Source organism: Salvelinus alpinus, chromosome 9 (genome assembly GCF_045679555.1).
Source record: "Salvelinus alpinus chromosome 9, SLU_Salpinus.1, whole genome shotgun sequence".
Lineage (NCBI taxonomy): Eukaryota > Metazoa > Chordata > Actinopteri > Salmoniformes > Salmonidae > Salvelinus > Salvelinus alpinus.
The window spans coordinates 60035508-60056255 of record NC_092094.1 but is presented as its reverse complement, the minus strand read 5'-3'; the positions used below and the strand labels follow the sequence as shown (position 1 = coordinate 60056255).

At 41.9% G+C, this 20748-nt stretch overlaps 1 protein-coding gene across 1 annotated transcript in view; it reads left to right on the top strand.

The window, feature by feature from the left end:
* Positions 1-8311, top strand: part of b4galnt4a (beta-1,4-N-acetyl-galactosaminyl transferase 4a) — a 449845-nt gene extending 441534 nt beyond the window's left edge. The window contains exons 16-21 of the mRNA XM_071326839.1: positions 155-528; positions 3637-3790; positions 3992-4064; positions 5251-5404; positions 5542-5668; positions 5945-8311. Coding sequence (XP_071182940.1) covers positions 155-528; positions 3637-3790; positions 3992-4064; positions 5251-5404; positions 5542-5668; positions 5945-6065 — 1003 coding nt within the window. The 3' untranslated portion in view covers positions 6066-8311. The remainder of the gene's footprint in view (positions 1-154; positions 529-3636; positions 3791-3991; positions 4065-5250; positions 5405-5541; positions 5669-5944) is intronic.
* The last annotated feature ends 12437 nt before the right edge of the window (positions 8312-20748 follow it).

Below are 20748 nucleotides of genomic sequence, written 5' to 3'. Positions count from 1 at the left end.
GTGTGTGTGTGTGTGTGTGTGTGTGTGTTTGCGTGTGTTTGCGTGTGCATGTGTATTGGGGATGGAAGCAATGTAGTGAAAATATTGATGTAGTGAAAAAGTGAAAAAGTTGTATGTTTGTTTTACTAAACACACCCTCCCCTTTCTCCCCCAGTATCTACACTCTTTTGCGGATCATCAATGTGGAGAAGAGGCGAGACTCGGCCCGGGGAAACCGCTACCTGGTGGAACTGGAGTTGATGGAGCGCGGACGGAACGTGGTGCGCCTCTCGGAATACATCTACCTTCTCCTCCACCGTGGCCGGCTGGGCGGAGACAGCCTGGAGAACACGGAGTTCATCCCCGCCTCGGCCCCTGCTGGGTCCCCGCCTGGTCTCATCCTCAGCACCCCCGCACCCCCAACCTCCACACACCCCCCTGCCCAGCCCGGGGCCACCACGTGGGGCACGGCCTACGCCAACCCCCTGCTGTGCCAGCCGGTCATGCTGCAGTGGCGGAAGGATGTGATGGTGCATTTTGTGGTGCCAGGTAGGTACCAGGGGCCTCGTGTGTGTGTGTGTGTGTGCACCAGTTTTCACGCAAAAGTTGCCATTTATTTATTTTTCACTTGACGTAAGAATGCGCTCACCTCCCCCGCAAACTTTAGACCATGTGTACGCACGTTTTCTAATGGTTGAAATATTGTATTGCAAGCTGGCAAGTAAGTATTTTGTGCAAATGTGGGATATGATGAAAAGCTTATTCATAAAAAAACAAAAACAGGAAAACATATTAACAAGAATGCAACCATTTGCCATTGGGGATAGTCTAAAATAATTAGACATAAGAAGCTTATAATTAGACATAGGAATCTTTTTCCTATTATTTTTTCATACCCATTGCAGAATATATTCTTCACCTTTTCTGGCCGTGATGGGTTCATATTCCCAACGGAGCCACACAACAACTTACCATGCGCATCTCTCATTTAATTGGACCAAGTAGCCTAGTAAATAGATAGGCTATATGTATTGAAAGTTCTGCAACCTCATAGGCAGCGCAAACTTTTACATTTAAGTAGGCCTGTGTATCAAGTTTCATGTTTTTATTGTCACGTGCACAAGTAGCCTACAGTGAAATGCCTTTCGCGCTTGCTTTTTCCCCAACAATGCAGTAATGAATATCAGTAGGACTATAAAAAAAATACATTTAACAGTAAAGTAGAACAAAAACACACAAGAAATAACTGTAACCACTGCATTTGTTTGAGGACCCTGCCCTTAATAGGCAGAATCTACCGCACATCCAAATCTGAGTAGCCTGCCCTACAACGTTTCAGAATTTGCAGACAGTAGCTTACAGTGCATTCGGAAAGTATTCAGACCCCATTAATTGTTCAACATTTTGTTACGTTACAGCCTTATTCTAAAATGTATTTATTTTATTTTTAATTCCTCATCAATCTACACACGATACCCCTTACTGACAAAGCAAAAGCAGGTTTTTAGAAATGATTGCAAATGTATATACTGTATATCATTTTTTGTTGTTGAAATATCACGTTTACATAAGTATTCAGACCTTTTACTCAGTACTTTGTTGAAGCACCTTGAGCAGCGATTACAGCCTCGGCAGCCTTCTTGGGTATGACACTACAAGCTTGGCACACCTGTATTTTGGGAGTTTATCCCATTCTTCTCTCCAGATCCTTTCAAGTTCCTTCAGGTTGGATGTAGAGCGCCGCTGCATAGATATTTTCAGGTCTCTCCAGAAATGTTCGATTTGGTTCAAATCCGTGCTTTGGCTGGGTCACTCAAGGACAATCAGGGACTTGTCCCGTAGCCACTCCTGCATTGTCTTGGCTGTGTGCTTATAGTCGTTGCCATGTTGGAAGGTGAACTTTTTCCCCAGTCTGAGGTCCTGAGCGCTCTGAAGCTGGTTTTCATCAAGGATCTCTTTGTTCAACTTTCACTCGATCCTGACTAGTCTCCCTGTCCCTGCCGCTGAAAAACATCCTCACAGCCTAATGCTGCCACCACCATACTTCACCATAGGGATGGTGCCAGGTTTCCTACAGATGTGACACTTGGCATTCAGGCCAAAGAGTTCAATCTTCGTTTCATCAGACCAGAGAATCTTTTTTCTCTGTCATGTGCCTTTTACTGAGGAGCTTCCGTCTGGCCACTACCATAAAGGCCTGATTGGTGGAGTGCTGCAGAGATGGTTGTCCTTCTGGAAGGTTCTCTTATCTCCACAGAAGAACTGTGGAGCTCCTTCAGAGTGACCATTGGGTTCTTGGTCACCTTCCTGACCAAGGCCCTTCTACTCCAATTGCTCAGTTTGGCCGGTCGGCCAGCTCTAGGAAGAGTCTTGGTGGTTCCAAACTTTTTCCATTTAAGAATGATTGAGGCCACTGTGTTCTTGGGTACCTTAAATGCTGCATACATTTTTTGGTACCCTTCCCCAGATCTGTACTTCGACACAATCCTGTCTCGGCGCTCTACAGACAATTCCTTCGATCTCATGGCTTGGTTTTTGCTCTGACATGCACTGTCAACTGTGGAAAATTATGTAGACAGGTGTGTGCCTTTCCAAATTATATCCAAACAATTGAATTTACCACAGGTGGACTCCAATAAAGTTGTAGCAACATCTCAAGAATGATCAATGGAAACAGGATGCACCTGAGCTCAATTTCGAGTCTCATAGCAAAGGATCTGAATTCTTATGTAAATAATGTATATCTGTTTTCTAAAAATATTTTTTTTCTTTGTCATTATGGGGTATTGTGTGTAAATTGATGAAGAAAAAACATGTATTTAATAAATTTTAGAATAAGGCTGTAACGTAACAAAATGTGGAAAAGGGGAAGGGGTCTGAATACTTTCCAAATGCACTGTATGTAAAATATTTGACAGTATGGGCAGGCTACAGTATTGCTGTGTGATAAGAGCGCATAATCATTGCCTTTTTAATCTCTGCGCCTATGCCAAGGCAGGATATTTAAACCCAGTCTATTGATGAAGTAAATATTGAACAACATTTTGTCTTTTGCATGCCGTGGCATAATGCCAACAGTTATTGTCACCATAAAAGGTGAATGGAGGCATTTTCCAGGCGGAGTTTTAATGCTTGTGTAACGCGTGCACAGTTGTTCGACAGGTCTGAGTTATAACGGGAAACATGCGTACGGCAAGTTTATGAATCTCAGTATTTTTGTACTGTGCGTAGACTTTTCAGAACTAGAGCACGCAGAAATGTTGTGTGCAATTTATGACGGTTATAAATGAGGCCCCAGTACTGGGGGGTTGACCTCTCGTTAGGTCACAAGTCCCTTCTCCAACAGTAGTTTCTCAAACCATTCCTCAAGGACTCCCACACGTTTCAATTTTTTTTTTGTAGCCCTGGAAAGTGTGCTAGCTCTGGAATAGATCAACTACATGGAATGGCAATGGGTCCCTGGGGAGAGGTTTGGAAAATACAGCACAGACAATCGTGCAGATCTGAAAGGAAAGCTTGGGAATTGAAGACGGCTGTGTCTGATTTAGCTCATGTCGTGTTGAAACACAATTTCTCCCTCTCTCAATTCAATTCAATAACCTTTATTGGCCGTGTAAAGTTAAAGCACTTTGCCGCTCTCTCTCTGCGTGTCTCTAGTGAAGAACCAGGCTCGCTGGGTGCAGCAGTTCATCACAGACATGGAGGAGCTGCACCGTCAGACGAAGGACGACGACTTCAGCATCGTCATCGTCGACTTCGAGAGCACCGACATGGACGTGGAGCAGGCCCTCCGAGAGAGCACTGTGCCTAGGTGCGTGCGTGCGTGTGTTTGTCTCAGAGTTCATCCATAGCTCCGTAGGAGTGCATTTTAATTACTACAGGGATTGAATTGATTCAGGAGTTTATAAACAGTCCTTATGGAGCAATTCCAACTGACACACACACATAATGGGATATGTAATCGGACCAAACCCTGGACTTAACGGATGTGATTGTTTGTGTGTTTTGTCAGGTATGAGTACTTGAGAAGAGAAGGGAACTTTGAGCGTTCAGCGGGACTTCAGATCGGAGTGGACACTATCGAGGTGAGAGATAGCGGTCCTTCAGGAAGGGAAAGACAGTTCATATACAGCCAATACATTTGCAAATGGCCTGATTGAGGTGACACACATGCACACTCGGTAGAGAGCAGGCTGAAGCTTCTGGACAACCTTTTACTCTGACAATGACACACGCCATGGCCATACTAACCATACAATTTCACATTGACAGGATGAGCAGTATAAAAAGCAGCACAATGTATAACCTAACTCGTGTGACTGTTACTCAATCTCAGTGAGGTATTTTTTTAATACAGTGAGATAGTCACGGTATATGCTCTGATATCGTGAGGTGCCGTATTCGGAGCTCCCTTTAAATGATTGTGGTTAGCTTCTGACTCTGAAGACTTGCAGAGGTCAAGAGGTCTCAGATGCTCCCAAGAGAGTCACACGCACATTCAGACGGTCACAAACTGTCCAGTTCTCTGTGACCCCATGGCCTGACAGATTGATAGACAGCCAGACAGGCAGACAGACATGTATTCAATGTTTTATTCAATGGTGTTCTCTTTTTGTGTGTGCGACAGGGATTTGCGCAGACAGTTATCTGTCATTGGCGTGTCAAAGCTGTCAAATAGACTTTCTCTATGTCTCTTTCCCTCTCCCACTACTACCCTCCCCTCTATCTCTCTCTCTCTCGTTCTCTCTCTTTCTCCCAACTCTCTCTTTCTTGTTTGTTTGTTTCCTCTCTCTCGCTCTCTTTCTCTGTGCGACAGGGATTTGGGCAGAGTTATGTATCATTGGAGTGTCATGACTGTCACATAGACTTTCTCTCTCTCTCTCTCTCTCTCTCGCTCTATCTCTCTCTCTCAATGCAACAGGGATTTGGGTAAACAGTTATCTGTCATTTGAGTGTCAGGCCTGTCACATGGGGAAGACTGGGGTGTCACTCACAGTTGAATGACTGTGGGTGTTTTATATCAAAACCTTTCACACACATACAGACACACTAGTGCATGCTTCGCACACACACACACACACACACACACACACACACACACACACACACACACACACACACACACACACACACACACAGTAGAGGATTTAGATTGACTGTTTTTGTGTGGCGTTTGAGTTTGTGGGACTGAGTATGTTGGGAGTCTGTAACCATGATTGTGTGTACTTTACTTTTGATTACAACGTATTTGTGTGTATGTCTGTTTTACAGGACAACCACAGTATAGCGTTCCTGTGTGACCTTCACATCCACTTCCCCCTCAACATCCTGGAGAGCATCAGGAAGCACTGTGTAGAGGGACGTCTGGCCTTTGCCCCTATCGTCATGAGACTGGGCTGTGGCAGCTCCCCGCTAGAGCCTGATGGTAATACACACATGATAGACACACACACACACACATCACGCACACGGCATGCACACACATGCACACATATCTCGCACGCAGCATGCACACACACATACACACACACACCATGTTTGGGATTTACTTTCCCTCTGCAGGCTACTGGGAGGTGAACGGCTTTGGCCTGTTCGGGATTTATAAGTCGGACTTTGATAAGATCGGCGGGATGAACACGGAGGAGTTTAAAGACCGCTGGGGCGGAGAGGACTGGGAACTACTGGACAGGTAAACTGGCAACCCTGACCATTGCAAACACAACACCCTCTGCTTTCTAACCCTCTTACGCCTCTTTCCGGGCTCTTTCTCAATTGTCTTAAAATGATGTATTCTCCTCCTCGTCATTGCACTGATTTTGAAAGAGCTGACCAGGTGGAAACCAGCCTAACGTTGAGCTCCCACCACCTTGTTATCGTCTGTTAAGTATTTTACAATCATTGGAGGTGACGAGAAAAGGAGTGATTCTTATAGCCACCTGGTTGTTCCTCTCTTCCCTCCTTCAAGGGTGCTACAGAACGGCCTGGAGGTGGAGAGACTGAGACTGAGGAACTTCTTCCACTACTACCACTCCAAAAGGGGCATGTGGAACGCTCAGAACAAGAAAACCCCCAAGGGAGGGGGATAGCTAACACCGCCCCCCATGGGCCTGGAGGACCCAAGACATATGGCCTATACCTGCAGCTCCACTGTGTGTGAGGAGAGACCCTGAATAAGCTTACTTACTGCCTGACTTTGCCTTTTTTTAGATAGGCACTTTTCAGGGATGCCCATCCCTGCTTCTCTGAGGATCTGTCTGAGGGACATCTTTTCCCTGAGGATGTTTTTTCCCGTCAATGGAGGACATTGAGGGGGGAAAACGGAGGGAATCTGTTTTTTTATGTTGGTGTTGACGTCTACCCGGATAGACTTGACCTTTCGCCTCACTAACAGAACTCAATGTAGAGACGATGTCTTTTTCTTTTTTGGTGCAATGTTAACTGACAGACTGAAAAAAATGTTGTTTATTTGTATTTTGTTTGTTTTGTTCAGAGGAAGCGTCTTTTTTTTTTTCTAGCGAGACATTTGTAAAAGACAACCTAAGATTTTCTACAAAAACATCCACGTGAGGAGATGTCTGAGGAACGTTAAGAAGGACTTTGTGTTGACGACAGTAATGTTTCTTTGTTTGTGTTCAGGTACGGCGCGAACAGTAGTCGTTCCGGAAACGCGTTCCGTCACTCGGGTGTCAAATTTCAGAATATTAGTATCGCAACGAAATGTCTGGGTGTTGAAAGTAACAGTGTGTAGTGGGTCTACCTGATGTGCTTCTTCGTATAAACCTAACCCGGGGTGCTTCATATGTACTATAGAGGCCTATGATGCAGTATGTGCAGCTTTCCCAAAATTCCTGCTTATTTACTCCTGATTACGGAGTAAATATCTTCCAACCTGGGAATTTTGGGAAAGTTAACCCTAAATTGTTGCATATTAAATATAAGCTCTGTTATGTGTACAGTTCTATGGGAGGAAGACACAGACACTGGACCATATGGAGTGGGGGATCCGCAGTGAGGCATCAGATTGATCAAAGTGCTTTGCAAAACGTACTTCATTTCACAGTCTATCCAGCTTTCTTTCGGTCTGTCTTTCTCTCTCTTTTTTTTATTTTTTATTTTCTTATCTATTGCTCTCTCTTTCTCTACAATCTCTCTCTCTCTCTTTCGCTTTCTCTCTCTCTGTTTATTTCTCTTTCTGGCATTGACATGGATTCCTTGTATCTTTACTTTTATTGTGCATAGCCTCGCTGCTGTTTTGTGGGAAGAATTATTAGGGGAGAGTGGAGTAAGTTGAGTCAAAGGGGTAAATTGAGCCACCCTTGTTTCTAGGAAACCATACACAAAATTCATAATTTGACCTAACATTTGGGAAGAGGTCATCACTTCATGGAGTCTATGAAGGAAGAAACCACATCGAAAGAGTGGTAAGCAATTAGGCAAAAAATAAATAAATCACCAAGTCAAATGTATTCATTGTGTTAGAGGTTTCATGATGCTTGTATTTAAGCCAAGGTAGATCATTTTAAGATTGTTAAATCATTTGGGGTCTATATACGCTTCAATATGAGGTCCTAAACCGAGCATGAAAGTGCATCATTGTAGCTGTGTGGGCTAATATAGTCAAGATGTTTGCTTTGGGGTAAGTTCAGCCATTAGCAAATTGAAATGTTTTCTGCCCAGCCATAATTCAAGGCATTATCACTGGGATATGAGGTAACAACAGGGCCTGGCCTATGTTAAACGTGTTAAAAAAGTACAAAGTGTCTGTTAGGTGTTAAGCCTGTATTAAAAGATGCTTAAACTTATTTAAAGGCCAAAAAGGGATTGTGTTGAATTGTGTTTGGGAAAAAAAGATAGACATGGTTTTAAAAAGGTATTGGTAATATTTCGTTCGTTGCAGAAATGTGTAGGTGGCTTAACTTACCCTGTCCTGTGGCTCAACTTGCCCCATACCTGGGGTAAGTTGTGCCGAGAGACCGCTTTTTGTTGGACAAGCTATGTTTTCATAACTGTAATGTTTGCATGAATTCGGATTATTTCCAGGATTACACAACATCCTAAAATGTATGTTGGAAAAAATACTATATTTTCCTTCACGGAGTGATGCAGAATGTTAAAAAGAGGCTCAACTTACCCCATTCTCCTCTTACTATTTACAGATGATATTGTGCTGTGTTCATGGTCAGGCTACCCAACACTAATGAATTACTTGATACATTTTATTAAAATATTCCAGGTTGATCTACTATCCCCTACAGAGGTATTTCAGAAAACAGATGCCTACCTATCTCAGGTCTTAGCGATGAGTGGGTTGAATAAAGGCACTAATATTGGGTTTGGGTGTACTATTATTTCTCTCAGACACTGAATCGGGCACATGGTTTATCCCCTGATCCCTCGTTGATCATGCTGATGGTACGCTCCATTCCCCAGAGTCCCCCTGAAAAACCCTCAGATATAACTGGAACGAACCAAGAAGTGCACTGGGAAGGGAGCAGTGAACTGTGAGTGACAAGTGGTAGACTTTGAAACATTTTTTTTTATTTAATTTTTTTTACATTTATTCCAATGCTTTAAGGCCTGTGATGTTTTAAACATATGCTGAGCTGAACTTGGTTAATCAAAGTATGACTTGGTTTCGGGATGAAGCTTCATATTTCTTTAGCTTACATAGGAATACTAACAGAGAAACGCACACAGAGACAGAAGGAGTTACTCAGAGCACTGGAGCTCTTCCCTGAAGACGTGGATCTACAAAAGTCAAACAGATTTTTATTTGAGTGAGATTTGGTAGTGCAAGTCCATTTTACAATGTGTGCCCTTTTATCCTGGGTTTGGTGGGAGTCTATAGTTTAGGTAGTGAAGAGGGGAGACGCAGGGGAATCAAGAGAATACCAGGGGGCTTATTCAAGAGGGGTGACGTTACAGAAGTGTCAGATAGAAATACATTTTGTAGAGCAAAAATGATGTCCTGTCAGGTAGAATGATGGAATCGTGTCAGTTCTGTACATTACTTTTCTATCTGGAACGTTCTATAAATGTTACATCCTACTCAAAAAGCTTGATACACTGAACAAACAAGTTCCAAGATACAGAGAGAATATGAGAGAGAGAGAGAGGTGGAGAAAGAAAGAGGGATTGTGAGAGAGAGAGAAAAAGAGGGGGGGGGGTGTAAAGCTATAGAAACTGTGAGGACCAGGGTGGTCTGTGGGTGGGTGGGGGGGTCTTTGGCCTAAAGGGTATGTGAGGTGTGATGGAGAGACACTGGCAGCTGCTGCTGTGTAACAGGAAGCCAGCCACCTGCTCCCACCAGAATGACTGGAGGCCAATTTGTTTACTTACCCAGTACTTATTGTGACGGGATGGACTGGAAGGCTTCAAGAAGGCCATATATGGGTGTTAGCTTGCTAATGATTGGCTATTGACTATGATTGTTAAAATCCCTCTTATTTGCCCCTTCCTCTTCTCCCCCTCTAAAGAAAGGTCTACTGTACATCATTTAGCATTGACACAGGACTATTTAAAAATGAAACATGAAAATATATACATATATAAGTTAAAAACAGGAATATACATTCCAAGGTAATTTCTGTGAAATTGTTTTGTAGAGAAAAAAGTTTTAAGAATGTATTGTATTTTTATTTTAATCCGTTTTGGTTTGTTTTTGCAAATAAAGTGTTATGCTAAAGTCTCCACATTGTTGGGATGTTTCTCTTGACCTCTCAGGGATGCTCAGACATAGATGGGAGTTCCTATCGCAGTCTGGTCAAAACCTGCCTACAAGAACAGCTGAGGCTCTTAAAGCGACAATCTGGGATTCATATTTCGGCAAAATGGCAGCCCTGCCACTTGTTTTGGTTAGATACTTAAATAATTAATAAGTACGTATCAACAATTGAAATGGCCATTTAACAGATTCACAGATCCCAGATTGTAAACGATGACAATATTGTTCCATATGTGAACACTAAGGGGCGCTGTATCAACACACTTCTTTTGGAAGGTAAAGAATATCAAATGTAGTTGGAAAGACATTGCAGTAGATTACAATTTGGTCCCCCCCAAAAAAAGTTTTACCCATGTCCCTCTAAAGTGGGTTGTGAGAGCATTTGCATTGATCAAATAATGGCACACACACACACGGGATATCTGTGTGACTGTATACATATACACACACACACACAGTCATGTTTAACTAACCTTGTGGGGACACACAATTGTTTCCCATTCAAAAATCCTATTTTATTTAACCCCTAAACCTAACCCTTACCCTAACCTTATCCCAAAATCTAACCTTAACCCTAACTCCTAAACCTGACCTTTAACCCCTAACCCTCATTCTAACCCTAACACAAATGATACCCTTAACCCTAAACCCCCTAGAAATAGCTTTTTTTCCTTGAGGGAACTAGCAAAATGTCCCCAGTTGGTCAAAATGTCTTAGTTTACTAGTATTGTGGGGACTTCTAGTTCCCACAAGTATAGTTAAACACGTGCAGGCACACACACACAAACACACAGGAGATCGTTGTGACTGTATGTGTGTTACTGTATGTGTTTCATCAGCCTAGTCATTAAAAGCTAATGTAATTACCCCTCACAGTGACTGGTACAGGACGAGGCACTATCACAGCAACTCTCCCATCCTCTCCTAGGCCTCATACAGATCTAACAGATTAAACATGCCAATAACACATTATGCAACATCTGCTCTGTCGAAGTAACTCCCACCTCCTCTCTCACACCAGATCCTATGCCTGAAACAAACGTACATTTCTGTCAATTAGCAGATGCTCTTATCCAGAGCAACTTACGGTGTATTGAACGAACGCAGGTGGATTAACGAACATATCACAAACATGGTAATAACACAATGTATAAATATCCACATTTATCCTTATTTTATAATTGTACACTCCAGATACATACCCATTTATTCAAACCAATTTGATATATAACTATACACTGATATCTCTATAGTTATGTTTTGAACACATTACGAATCACCTCTGCCTCATTTGCCCACTTTTTACAAGTGAAAACCAATTCATCGTTCAGCTTTTAAACTGTTCATGAACATGATTACAGTATTATTACCACTTTTAAGATTATGATTATATTCTTATTCTTAAACCTCTTAAAAGATCATGCAAAATGTAGATTTCCACCTAAATAGACACCCAAAAGTTATCATTTTTCATGAGATGTCCATAAACAACAACTAGTAGTGCTGCATAGTTCTATAAATAGTTACAAAAGTGTACTCACTTTTGAAGACACAAGCTCAAGTACATAGTAGAAATATTGTGGAAATATGTTTTTACTATTCAACAGAAGTGAGGTAATAGGACTTGAAATGACTGAAATGCTTAGTAACAATCAAATTACAAACCACATACTATAAGATTTCACCTTCTTACTGTAAAATAAATATGATCATATTTAGTGACAGTACATATTTGGCCCAATCTCATCGAACTGACGACAGAGCATTTCCTGCCAAGCGACCTCCGAGTGACGCGGACACAGCATTCGAATTGCTGCAGACTTCAGCTTCACGCACACAGTGATTTCATCCTTCTGTGGCCAAGAGAAAGTGGTTGTGTTTCAATTCTATGAAATTATTTAGTATTTTTTCATGTTAAGAGCTCTTAATCAAGGTGGGAATATCAAAGCGAGATGAAACCACAGCTGCTGGAATCTCGAGACCGTCCGCTTTCATATGCGATCCCCCAGGCTGGACTCCGCCACTCAGAGGGAGAGCAAACCAATTATTTGTCTGGATTGGCCAGAAAATGTGACACTTCACTCCCTATGTAAACGTGGTGTGTGAAACCTGACACTTCAAGCCACTTTGGCTGACAGAGTGGTAGCAGAAAACAGACAGGTGGAGCTTTATGGTACTATAAGGCACTGGACCCTACAATGTTCAGAGAGTGCTTTGTACACCAAAATGTCAGCCGGAACGGGTCAAGAACCCCTCAAAGTGCCTCATATATGGGACTTAACATCTAAGAGGTAAATGGTCCTGTTTACTATTTGGGAGATCCAATGACATTGGGGAACATGACATTTAAGTCTAAATGTATTTCACTTCATGTCAGTGTATTTCTAGCCTGGTCCCAGATCTGTTTATACTTGCCAACTCCTGGTCATTTAATGCCAAAGACAGCACAAACAGATCTGGGACCAGTATAGTGTATTTCACCCGTGATCAGGAAAGACTAATGCAGAGAGAACGAAATCTACTCAAAATGTCAGTTTTACTGACAACTTCCTCATCCGACCTGAAATGCTATTAAAGTAATCTAACCATTCACAGATTGTGTTTTGAATCTGATTCCCCATGTGTCCTGTTCAGAGTGACTTGGCCTGATGCTCAACTGGCTCGAGTTCATTAGGCACCAAACAGACAAAACAGATTGAAACAGGGAGAGACTACCGGGACTTGTCCAATAGGAAATGCTAATTTTCGTTTTCCGTTGCTCAACATTTTCCATTGTTTGCTCTAGTGAACACGACCCTGATGCTCAACTGTACTTGCCCTGAACTGAAAACACAGTGCACAGCCTGTGAAGTAAGTGCGTTTCTTTACCAATAGGCTGCATGAGGCAAGTGCGAACCTCCTCTGATCTCAACTCCTAGTGGTCTGTGATCTCATCATCAGCCTGGCTAGGGTTTGGCTTGACTAACCACCGCATGACTCTCACTGCCTGTGTGTGTGTGTGTGTGTGTGTGTGTGTGTGTGTGTGTGTGTGTGTGTGTGTGTGTGTGTGTGTGTGTGTGTGTGTGTGTGTGTGTGTGTGTGTGTGTGTGTGTGTGTGTGTGTGTGTGTGTGTGTGTGAGAGAGAGAGGGGCCACGAAGTACGTGAGGATGAAAGGGGGTGGTTAGCATTTTTCAAACACCTAAAATGGCTTTTTCCTGCAATCTGGAGCCATAATCAATAAGCTTAATTCTATGTAAAAAATATGTATATTTTTCTGCATAGGTTACCTAAGCATACCTCTTCACCTGTTCAATTTGAAATTGAATGAGGATGTCATTCTGACTGTTGTAAATCACACATCTGAATATACTGCACTAACATAGCTAGGATATTACATCAAATTACAACGCAGTACATGGGATCATAACACACATCATCAATACAGGCACATATCATGGCATCAATATTAATACACAAATATCATGGTATTATCATAAAGTGCCAGATTTAATGTAAACCAAGTATTTTTCTGCATATATAAGCATAACTCTTGAGCTGTCTGAATCCTGCTGACAGGGGGTTCTTTTTTTTAAAGAAACAAAATATGCTTCTCTGCATCTCCGCTCAAATCTGGGTACAACATTTCAAAGGAATGTGAGCAGTATTCAGTACATGTTGCTTGCTTTTCTAAAGTTCAGCAACCTTGCCAGCAGGCATGCCAACTAAGATAGTTGAACAAGATACTCTGATAGCCTGAAACGGCTTGGTAGCTAGTTATACGATTGAGATATTGGGAACTTATCTAGCTGGCTAGCTAAAGCCAAATTCGTACAATTGTTCGGTGGCTAGTATAACAGAGAAACGACAGAGAAACAACAAAACAATTTTGTTTTATTTACTCATCAAGAAGGAATTAATAGGCTACATAGCTTGATCGACATACTCATACCTCCTGCGAGTCCTGCCCATCACCGGCAGCTAAAATCAAATCAAACGCTGTGAGTGTCAATCTACACTCTCTCTCCTCCTCCACTGACGATACTGTATGTGCATGCCTACCTGCGTGCGTGTTGGTGTTTGTATGTGTGAATGTATGTGATCACAGTACCTACTCCCAGTTACTCCCAATGTTGTTAAAAATGGCATGATGCAGGCATTACCCACGTTGGATTATGTGCTGCAGCTGACCTTGGGGTGTGATTCAGTTATCACTATCATAAATGTGTAACGCTGCAGGTCCTGTGATACTAGTCTATGCTGCATACTCCCTGTTCAATTTATACACAGCTGACTCCGGACAAACGTTACTGTTCTGAGTGCAGTCACCATGTGTGTACTGAAGTTTCTACAGATTCATTATGTTTAGTTGTGTGCCCCACCCAACATGTTTGTCTCTGGATGTGCTCATGCAGGATGATGAGTGAGGGATGAGGTGCAGGTTAGTAGAACTGCTTTACAGAGACATTAGCTGGCATGTTGTGGTTTACTTTCTGATTACTAGGTTTGAATAACATATGTAGCATTACCAGAGAATAGACCTAGTCTGATCCTAAATCTATTTGTGCTACAGCTGTGAAGGAGTAGGTTTCCTGTTAATTAGATGATTGATCACACCTGTGGGATCCAGCCTCAAGCTCTAAGTTTATTTAAATGTAGGATTATGTTGTGTGAAGAGGTTAATGTTGGTATGTCTGCAAGTTTTTAATAAAAAAAAACAATTTATTATAAAATCTCTGTCTCTTCAATGTGAGAGGGCATCAGCCAGCCATCTCACAATAGCTAACTGCAATAAAATGTTTTTTATAACTTTTAGCAAATGTATTACAAAGTAAAAAACATAAATACTTTATTTACATTTACAGTATTCATACCCATTGCTATGAGACTCGAAATTGAGTTCAGGTGCATCATGTTTCCATTGATCATTCTTGAGATATTTATATAACTTGACTAGAGTCCACTTGTGTTAAATTCAATTGATTGGACATGATTTGGAAAGGCACACACCTATCTATATAAGGTCCCACAGTTGACAGTGCATGTCTGAGCATAAACCAAGCCATGATGTCGCAATTGTCCGTAGAGGTCCGAGACAGAATTGTGTAGAGGCACAGATCTGGGGAAGGGTACCAACAAAATTCTGTAGCATTGAAGGTCCCCAAGAACACAGTGGCCTCCATCATTCTTCAATGGAAGAAGTTTGGAACCACCAAGACTCTTCCTAGAGCTGGCCGGCCGGCCAAACTTAGCAATCGGGTAGAAGGGCCTTGGTCAGGGAGGTGACCAAGAACCCGATGGTCACTCTGATAGAGCTCCAGAGTTCATCTGTGGAGATGGGAGAATCTTCCAGAAGGACAACCATCTCTGTAGTACTCCACCAATTAGGCCTTTATGGTAGAGAGGCCAGACGGAAGCCACTCCTCAGTAAAATGCACAGGACAGCCTGCTTGGAGTTTGCCGAAAGGCACCTAAAGGACTCTCAGACCATGAGAAACAATATTCTGTGGTCTGATGAAACCAAGATTACACTCTTTGGCCTGAATGCCAAGCGTCACGTCTGGAGGAAACATGGCACCATCCCTACAGGGAAGCATGGTGGTGGCTGCATCATGCTATGGGGATGGTTCTCAGCAGCAGGGACTGGGAGACTGATCAGGAGCGAGGGAAAGATGAACGGAGCAAAGTACAGAGAGATCATTGATGAAAACCTGCTGTAGAGCGCTCAGGACCTCAGACTGGGGCAAAGGTTCACCTTCCAACAGGGCAAAAACCCTAAGCACACAGCCAAGACAATGCAGGACTTGGTTTAGGACAAGTCTCTGAATGTCCGTGAGTGGCCCAGCCAGAGCCCGGACATGAACCCGATCGAACATCTCTGGAGAGCCCTGAAAATAGCTGTGCAGCGACGATCCCCATCTAACCTGACACAGCTTGAGAGGATATTGTCACGCCCTGACCATAGTTTGCTTTGTATGTTTCTATGTTTTGTTTGGTCAGGGTGTGATCTGAGTGGGCATTCTATGTTGTATGTCTAGTTTGTCTATTTCTATGTGTTTGGCCTGATATGGTTCTCAATCAGAGGCAGGTGTTAGTCGTTGTCTCTGATTGGGAACCATATTTAGGTAGTCTGTTTTGTATTGTGGGTTGTGGGTGATTGTTCCTGTTTCTGTGTCTTTTTGTATGTCACCATACGGGACTGTTGCGTTTTCGTTCGTTTGTCCGTTTATTGTTTTGTTCTTTGTTGTTCAAGTATCCTTATTAAAATGGATACTTACCACGCTGCATTTTGGTCCTCCGATCCTTCTTACTACTCCTCCTCAGATGAGGAGGACGACGATCGTGACAGATATGCAGAGAAGAATGGGAGGAACTCCCCAAATACAGGTGTGCCAAGCTTGTAGCGTCATACCCAAGGCTGTAATCGCTGCCAAAGGTGCATCAACAAAGTAAAGGGTCTGAATATTCACAGTACCAGTCAAAAGTCTGGACACACCTACTCATTAAAGGGTTTTTCTCCATTTTAGAATAGTAGTGAAGACATCAAAACTATGAAATAACACATATGGAATCATGCAGTAACCAAAAAAGGATTAAACAAATCAAAATATATTTAATATTTGAGATTCTTCAAAGTAGCGACTACTTTGAAGAATCAAAAATATATATATAAATATATATTGATTTGTTTAACAATTTTTTGCTTAATACATGATTACATATTTGTTATTTCATAGTTTTGATGTCTTCACTATTATTATACAATGTCGAAAATAGCGAAATAAATAAAAACCCTTGAATGAGTAGGTGTGTCCAAACTTTTGACTGGTACTGTATTTAAATGTGATATTTCAGTTTTTTATATTTAATTCATTGGCGAAATGTCTAAAAACCTGTTTTTGCTTTGTCATTATGGGGCTTTGTGTGTAGATTGATGAGGAGGGAAAAACAAATGGATCAATTTTAGAATAAGGCTGTGGAATGAGGAAAAAGGGAATGGGTCTGAATACTTTCCGAGGCACTGTATGAATGGTATTGAACTCCTGAACTAACTGTCTAGAATTAAATGCATGATGCCTGAAGTGCTCATGTAGGCACTCTGAGCAGTCAAGGATGACTGTTAACATTCTAAAATATAACACCTCTTTTATTTATGTTTTATTCAACCTTTATTCAATCAGGAAGTCCTATTGAGGTAAGAAGACCTTTCTCGTGGGAGACTTTCCTTGTAATCCTTGATATCATTTAAATGCAATTTCGATCGGGACTAAAACCTTGTTCATTTTAAGATAGGCCTATTTGAAAAAATGAAGTACTCTTCTTACTAAGGGATTTGCAAATTCGGTTTATATTGAAGGCTGAAGGAACTGCTAACATAATATTTTGTCAGCTAGCCAACACCCCCAAGAAGCCTGCAAAGTGAAATAACGTGGTGTGCTGGTTTGTATTGGTTCAGGCTTTAGCCAGTAAACTAACCAGCAGCATAGAGTGAAAATGTAATCATGAAATAATCAAGGATTTATTTAGTCAGGAAAAGTAACCTGGTTAGGGAATTACTGACCATTTGAATTTATTGACTCTCAGAATTCCTTATGATGAATTACCACTCAGGCAGCAGAATGACATCAACTTCCATTTTATTATCATAATATGCAGTGATTTTAGCATGTAAATCTTTGGGGCAAACCCCCAAAATATGTTTTCGATGCATGCCAGCAAAACCACTACACAACACTAAACAATACATGAATTGCACTATAACCGTGACAAACGGTGCCCACAAACTGTTAGGGCCTACATAAAGCTGTCCCAACAGCAGAGCTTTCTTTTCAGCACCATGGAGGGAATCCTTACCACCACCTGGCTATCAGCGGAGCCTTGTCTTGCAGCGAAACAGTTCATTCAGCCTCTTTTGCTACCTTTTTAAAAATCATAGCTGATACTGTATGTCTGACTTGCTTAAACGAATGTGGTTCCTTCTGACAACTGAGATGTACAAACTATGGCATAAGGGAACGACGAGCGGATAAAAGGCAATCCGTAACTTCGATTGAGACATTAGTGAGCGAGCTAGGACGGACATAGTCAATATAACTTTTGAAATGTACAGTTACAGAATTCAGAACATGGGCCGTTCTTACAGTATTCTCCCTGTACACCAAGTCAGAACCGTAGGATAAATAAAGGGGACATATAAGCAGACAATGAAAGCTCTTACAATATTAGACGATTATATTTATCTAAAACAAGCTATAGGCTACATGTGCACCACCAAGTCAGAACAGTAGGCTAAGTTATGAGGGGGAAAGGGACCAAATTATTAGGGTGAGGCACACGGGCTACTAACAGCTTAGCACACAACATACACTTAGTATTACTTTCTTAGCTACAGTACACATATCTCCCTGGCATATTACATCATTTATGCAGCAGCATACAAGCCATTTTTGGACTCACCTTGTTGTGCTGTGCTAACTTGAACAGGAAGGTAGCACTGCGGTCCTTCTTGTGGGCAAATTTTGTCATCAAACTCTGGCATTCTTTCGATTCATGGTGCTTTCAAGACAACTGGGAACTTGGAAAAAAACAAGGTTGAATCATGACGTCAGTGATCTTCAAGTCGGAGCTCTAGAAAGAGGCCTTAGTTCCCGACTTGGAATTCCGAGTTGGATGACCGTTCAAAATGTATTTTCCCAGTCGGAGCTCATTTTTTTAAGAGTTCCCAGTTGTCTTGAACTCACTGAAGTCTGAGATTTCCCAGTTCTGAGTTTCCAGTCGTTTTGAACACAGGAGAAGTCATGATGCCAGTAGATTGTTGACTTGATTGATGATGATGACTGCTTATCTAGCTTGCTGAAACTATGATGTTGACATGATCAGTCCAATCAAAGCTACGGTAGATATAATGGTATTTGACGTCCTTTTATCTGTGGCCAATGACCTTGAGCCTTCTTGGATGGACACTCATAATGTAACTCTGTGGCAGCACCCAAGGGGTCTGAATTTTCGAGCTCTCCCTGTAGATTTTGCAGTGACGTGTTGTCCCCATGAGTGACAGAACACTGAGCCAATCACAGCGCAACTAGAGAACATTACCAACTCCTAGTCTCCGTATTTTCCGCTGGCTGCCCCACCACCACAGAAAGCACTGAGCTAGGCTGAAACACCTGCATTTTGGAGCTGCCTTACTCAAGAAAGCAAAAATGAGAACATGTTTGTGTGTGGCTTTATTAATTACTTAATTTTTTTAAATATTGTTTGCAAACTGATTAATACGTATTAATGCCAAAATAACATGCAAAAGATGAAACAACAACATTTAAAAAAAAAATATATACTGTATATAACAGGTGGGGCTCAAAACATGTGGGGCTCTGCCCCAACTGCCCTGAATGACAAGTCGCCACTGATAATATGAAATCATAAACGGTCCTGAGAGTCTATACAGAGGCTTTGTACGAAGACATAGTAATTTCAATGGTAACATCTAAGCCGAAAGGTGGCCGGTTCGATTCCCTGGCAAGGCAAATTGATCTGGCAAGTGGAGGGCTGCTGGGTTCTTATTCTCAAGACATTCCCCTACCGGTGGGCCCTAGAACAGGCTCTTAATCCCACAACATGCTCTCCATCCAGGGGAGCTGAACTGTAGCTTGACCTAGCCTGGGCAGCGGGCCGTCCTCCACTATTACAGTTTTTCTCAATTGCTGAAACACAATTTCTGAAACCTTGCTCCATTTCCTGAAAACATTAAACACAAAACCTCATCTTCAAGCACTATTTACATAACCTCTGACTCCTCTCGCAAAATGAAACATTCGCCTCAAAACAGTTTTACCTGTGTTCAAAATCAAACACTGCTCTCAAATCATAAACAAAGTGATCAATATGATATACACTCTCAAGCAGACAGTAAACAATACACCGAAAAATAGAAAACACATTGTTCAAAACATACAATTCTCAGGGAGAAGTACATTTTTAATCGAAAAAAATATTAATATTTTTCCATCATCGTCTTTTAATCAACGAAAACATGTTCTATCATAGTAGCTCAAAATTGATCAGAATTTAATACTCTGCTTTGCTCTTTGCAATTTTGTTTTTTGTTCTTCCTCCTCCTTGTACCCCTATTTTTACAGTACTGTACCCTGCATCTCACAAACCTGTCCTTTGTCTCTGTGATACTGTAATTCTTGTTCTTTGTTGATATGAACCTGCAACCAGTCAAAATCTATTGAGCAGTCAGTACTGTTAATAAATGGAAAGCACAATGTTCAGGGCCATACAATTTGTCCTTGGTACAGTATACAGCCTACAATGCACTGTACTACAGTATACAATACTAAAAGCGACAAAAATCAAAGGAGTAAACATGTGATCAGTGTGCTTCTTCTTGTCTTTGGGCTGGGTCAGGCCAGAGCACTTCGTCGACATCACAAGCAATATTGTCCCTCCTGAGGCAACGGGGGAAGAAGCCTCTTGTGTGCCGTATCCAGCCCTGACATGATTCCTCACCTATATCACCACAGGCTAAATCCATGGCTTGCAGCAGATTTACTCTGGTGTAGGGTTGTCTATCATACACTTTCCATCTCCAAGAGGAGAAAAACTCCTCAATCGGATTCAGGAAAGGCGAGTATGGAGGGAGGTACAAGGTACAAGAACTGCCCATTGATGTTAAACCATTCCCTTACCTGAGCAGCTCGGTGGAAACTGACATTGTCCCACACTATCACATAGGTGAGAATGGGATTCTCATTTAGCTCTTGAACCTGCTGCTCAAATAAAATATCTCTTAGATTGGCAATAAATCTTAGAAGGTGCTGGGTGTTATATGGCCCGAGTGTAACATGGTGATGTAGAACACCATGGTTACTGATAGCAGCACAGATTGTGACATTGCCACCTCGTTGACCAGGGACTTCAACAATGGCCCGCTGTCCAATCATGTTTCGGCCTCTCCTTCTCCTCTTTGTTAGATTGAAGCCTGCTTCATCGACAAAGATGAACTCATGGGGTCTGTCCAAGGATTCCAAGTCAAATATTGTCTGTGTAGAAATACAATATA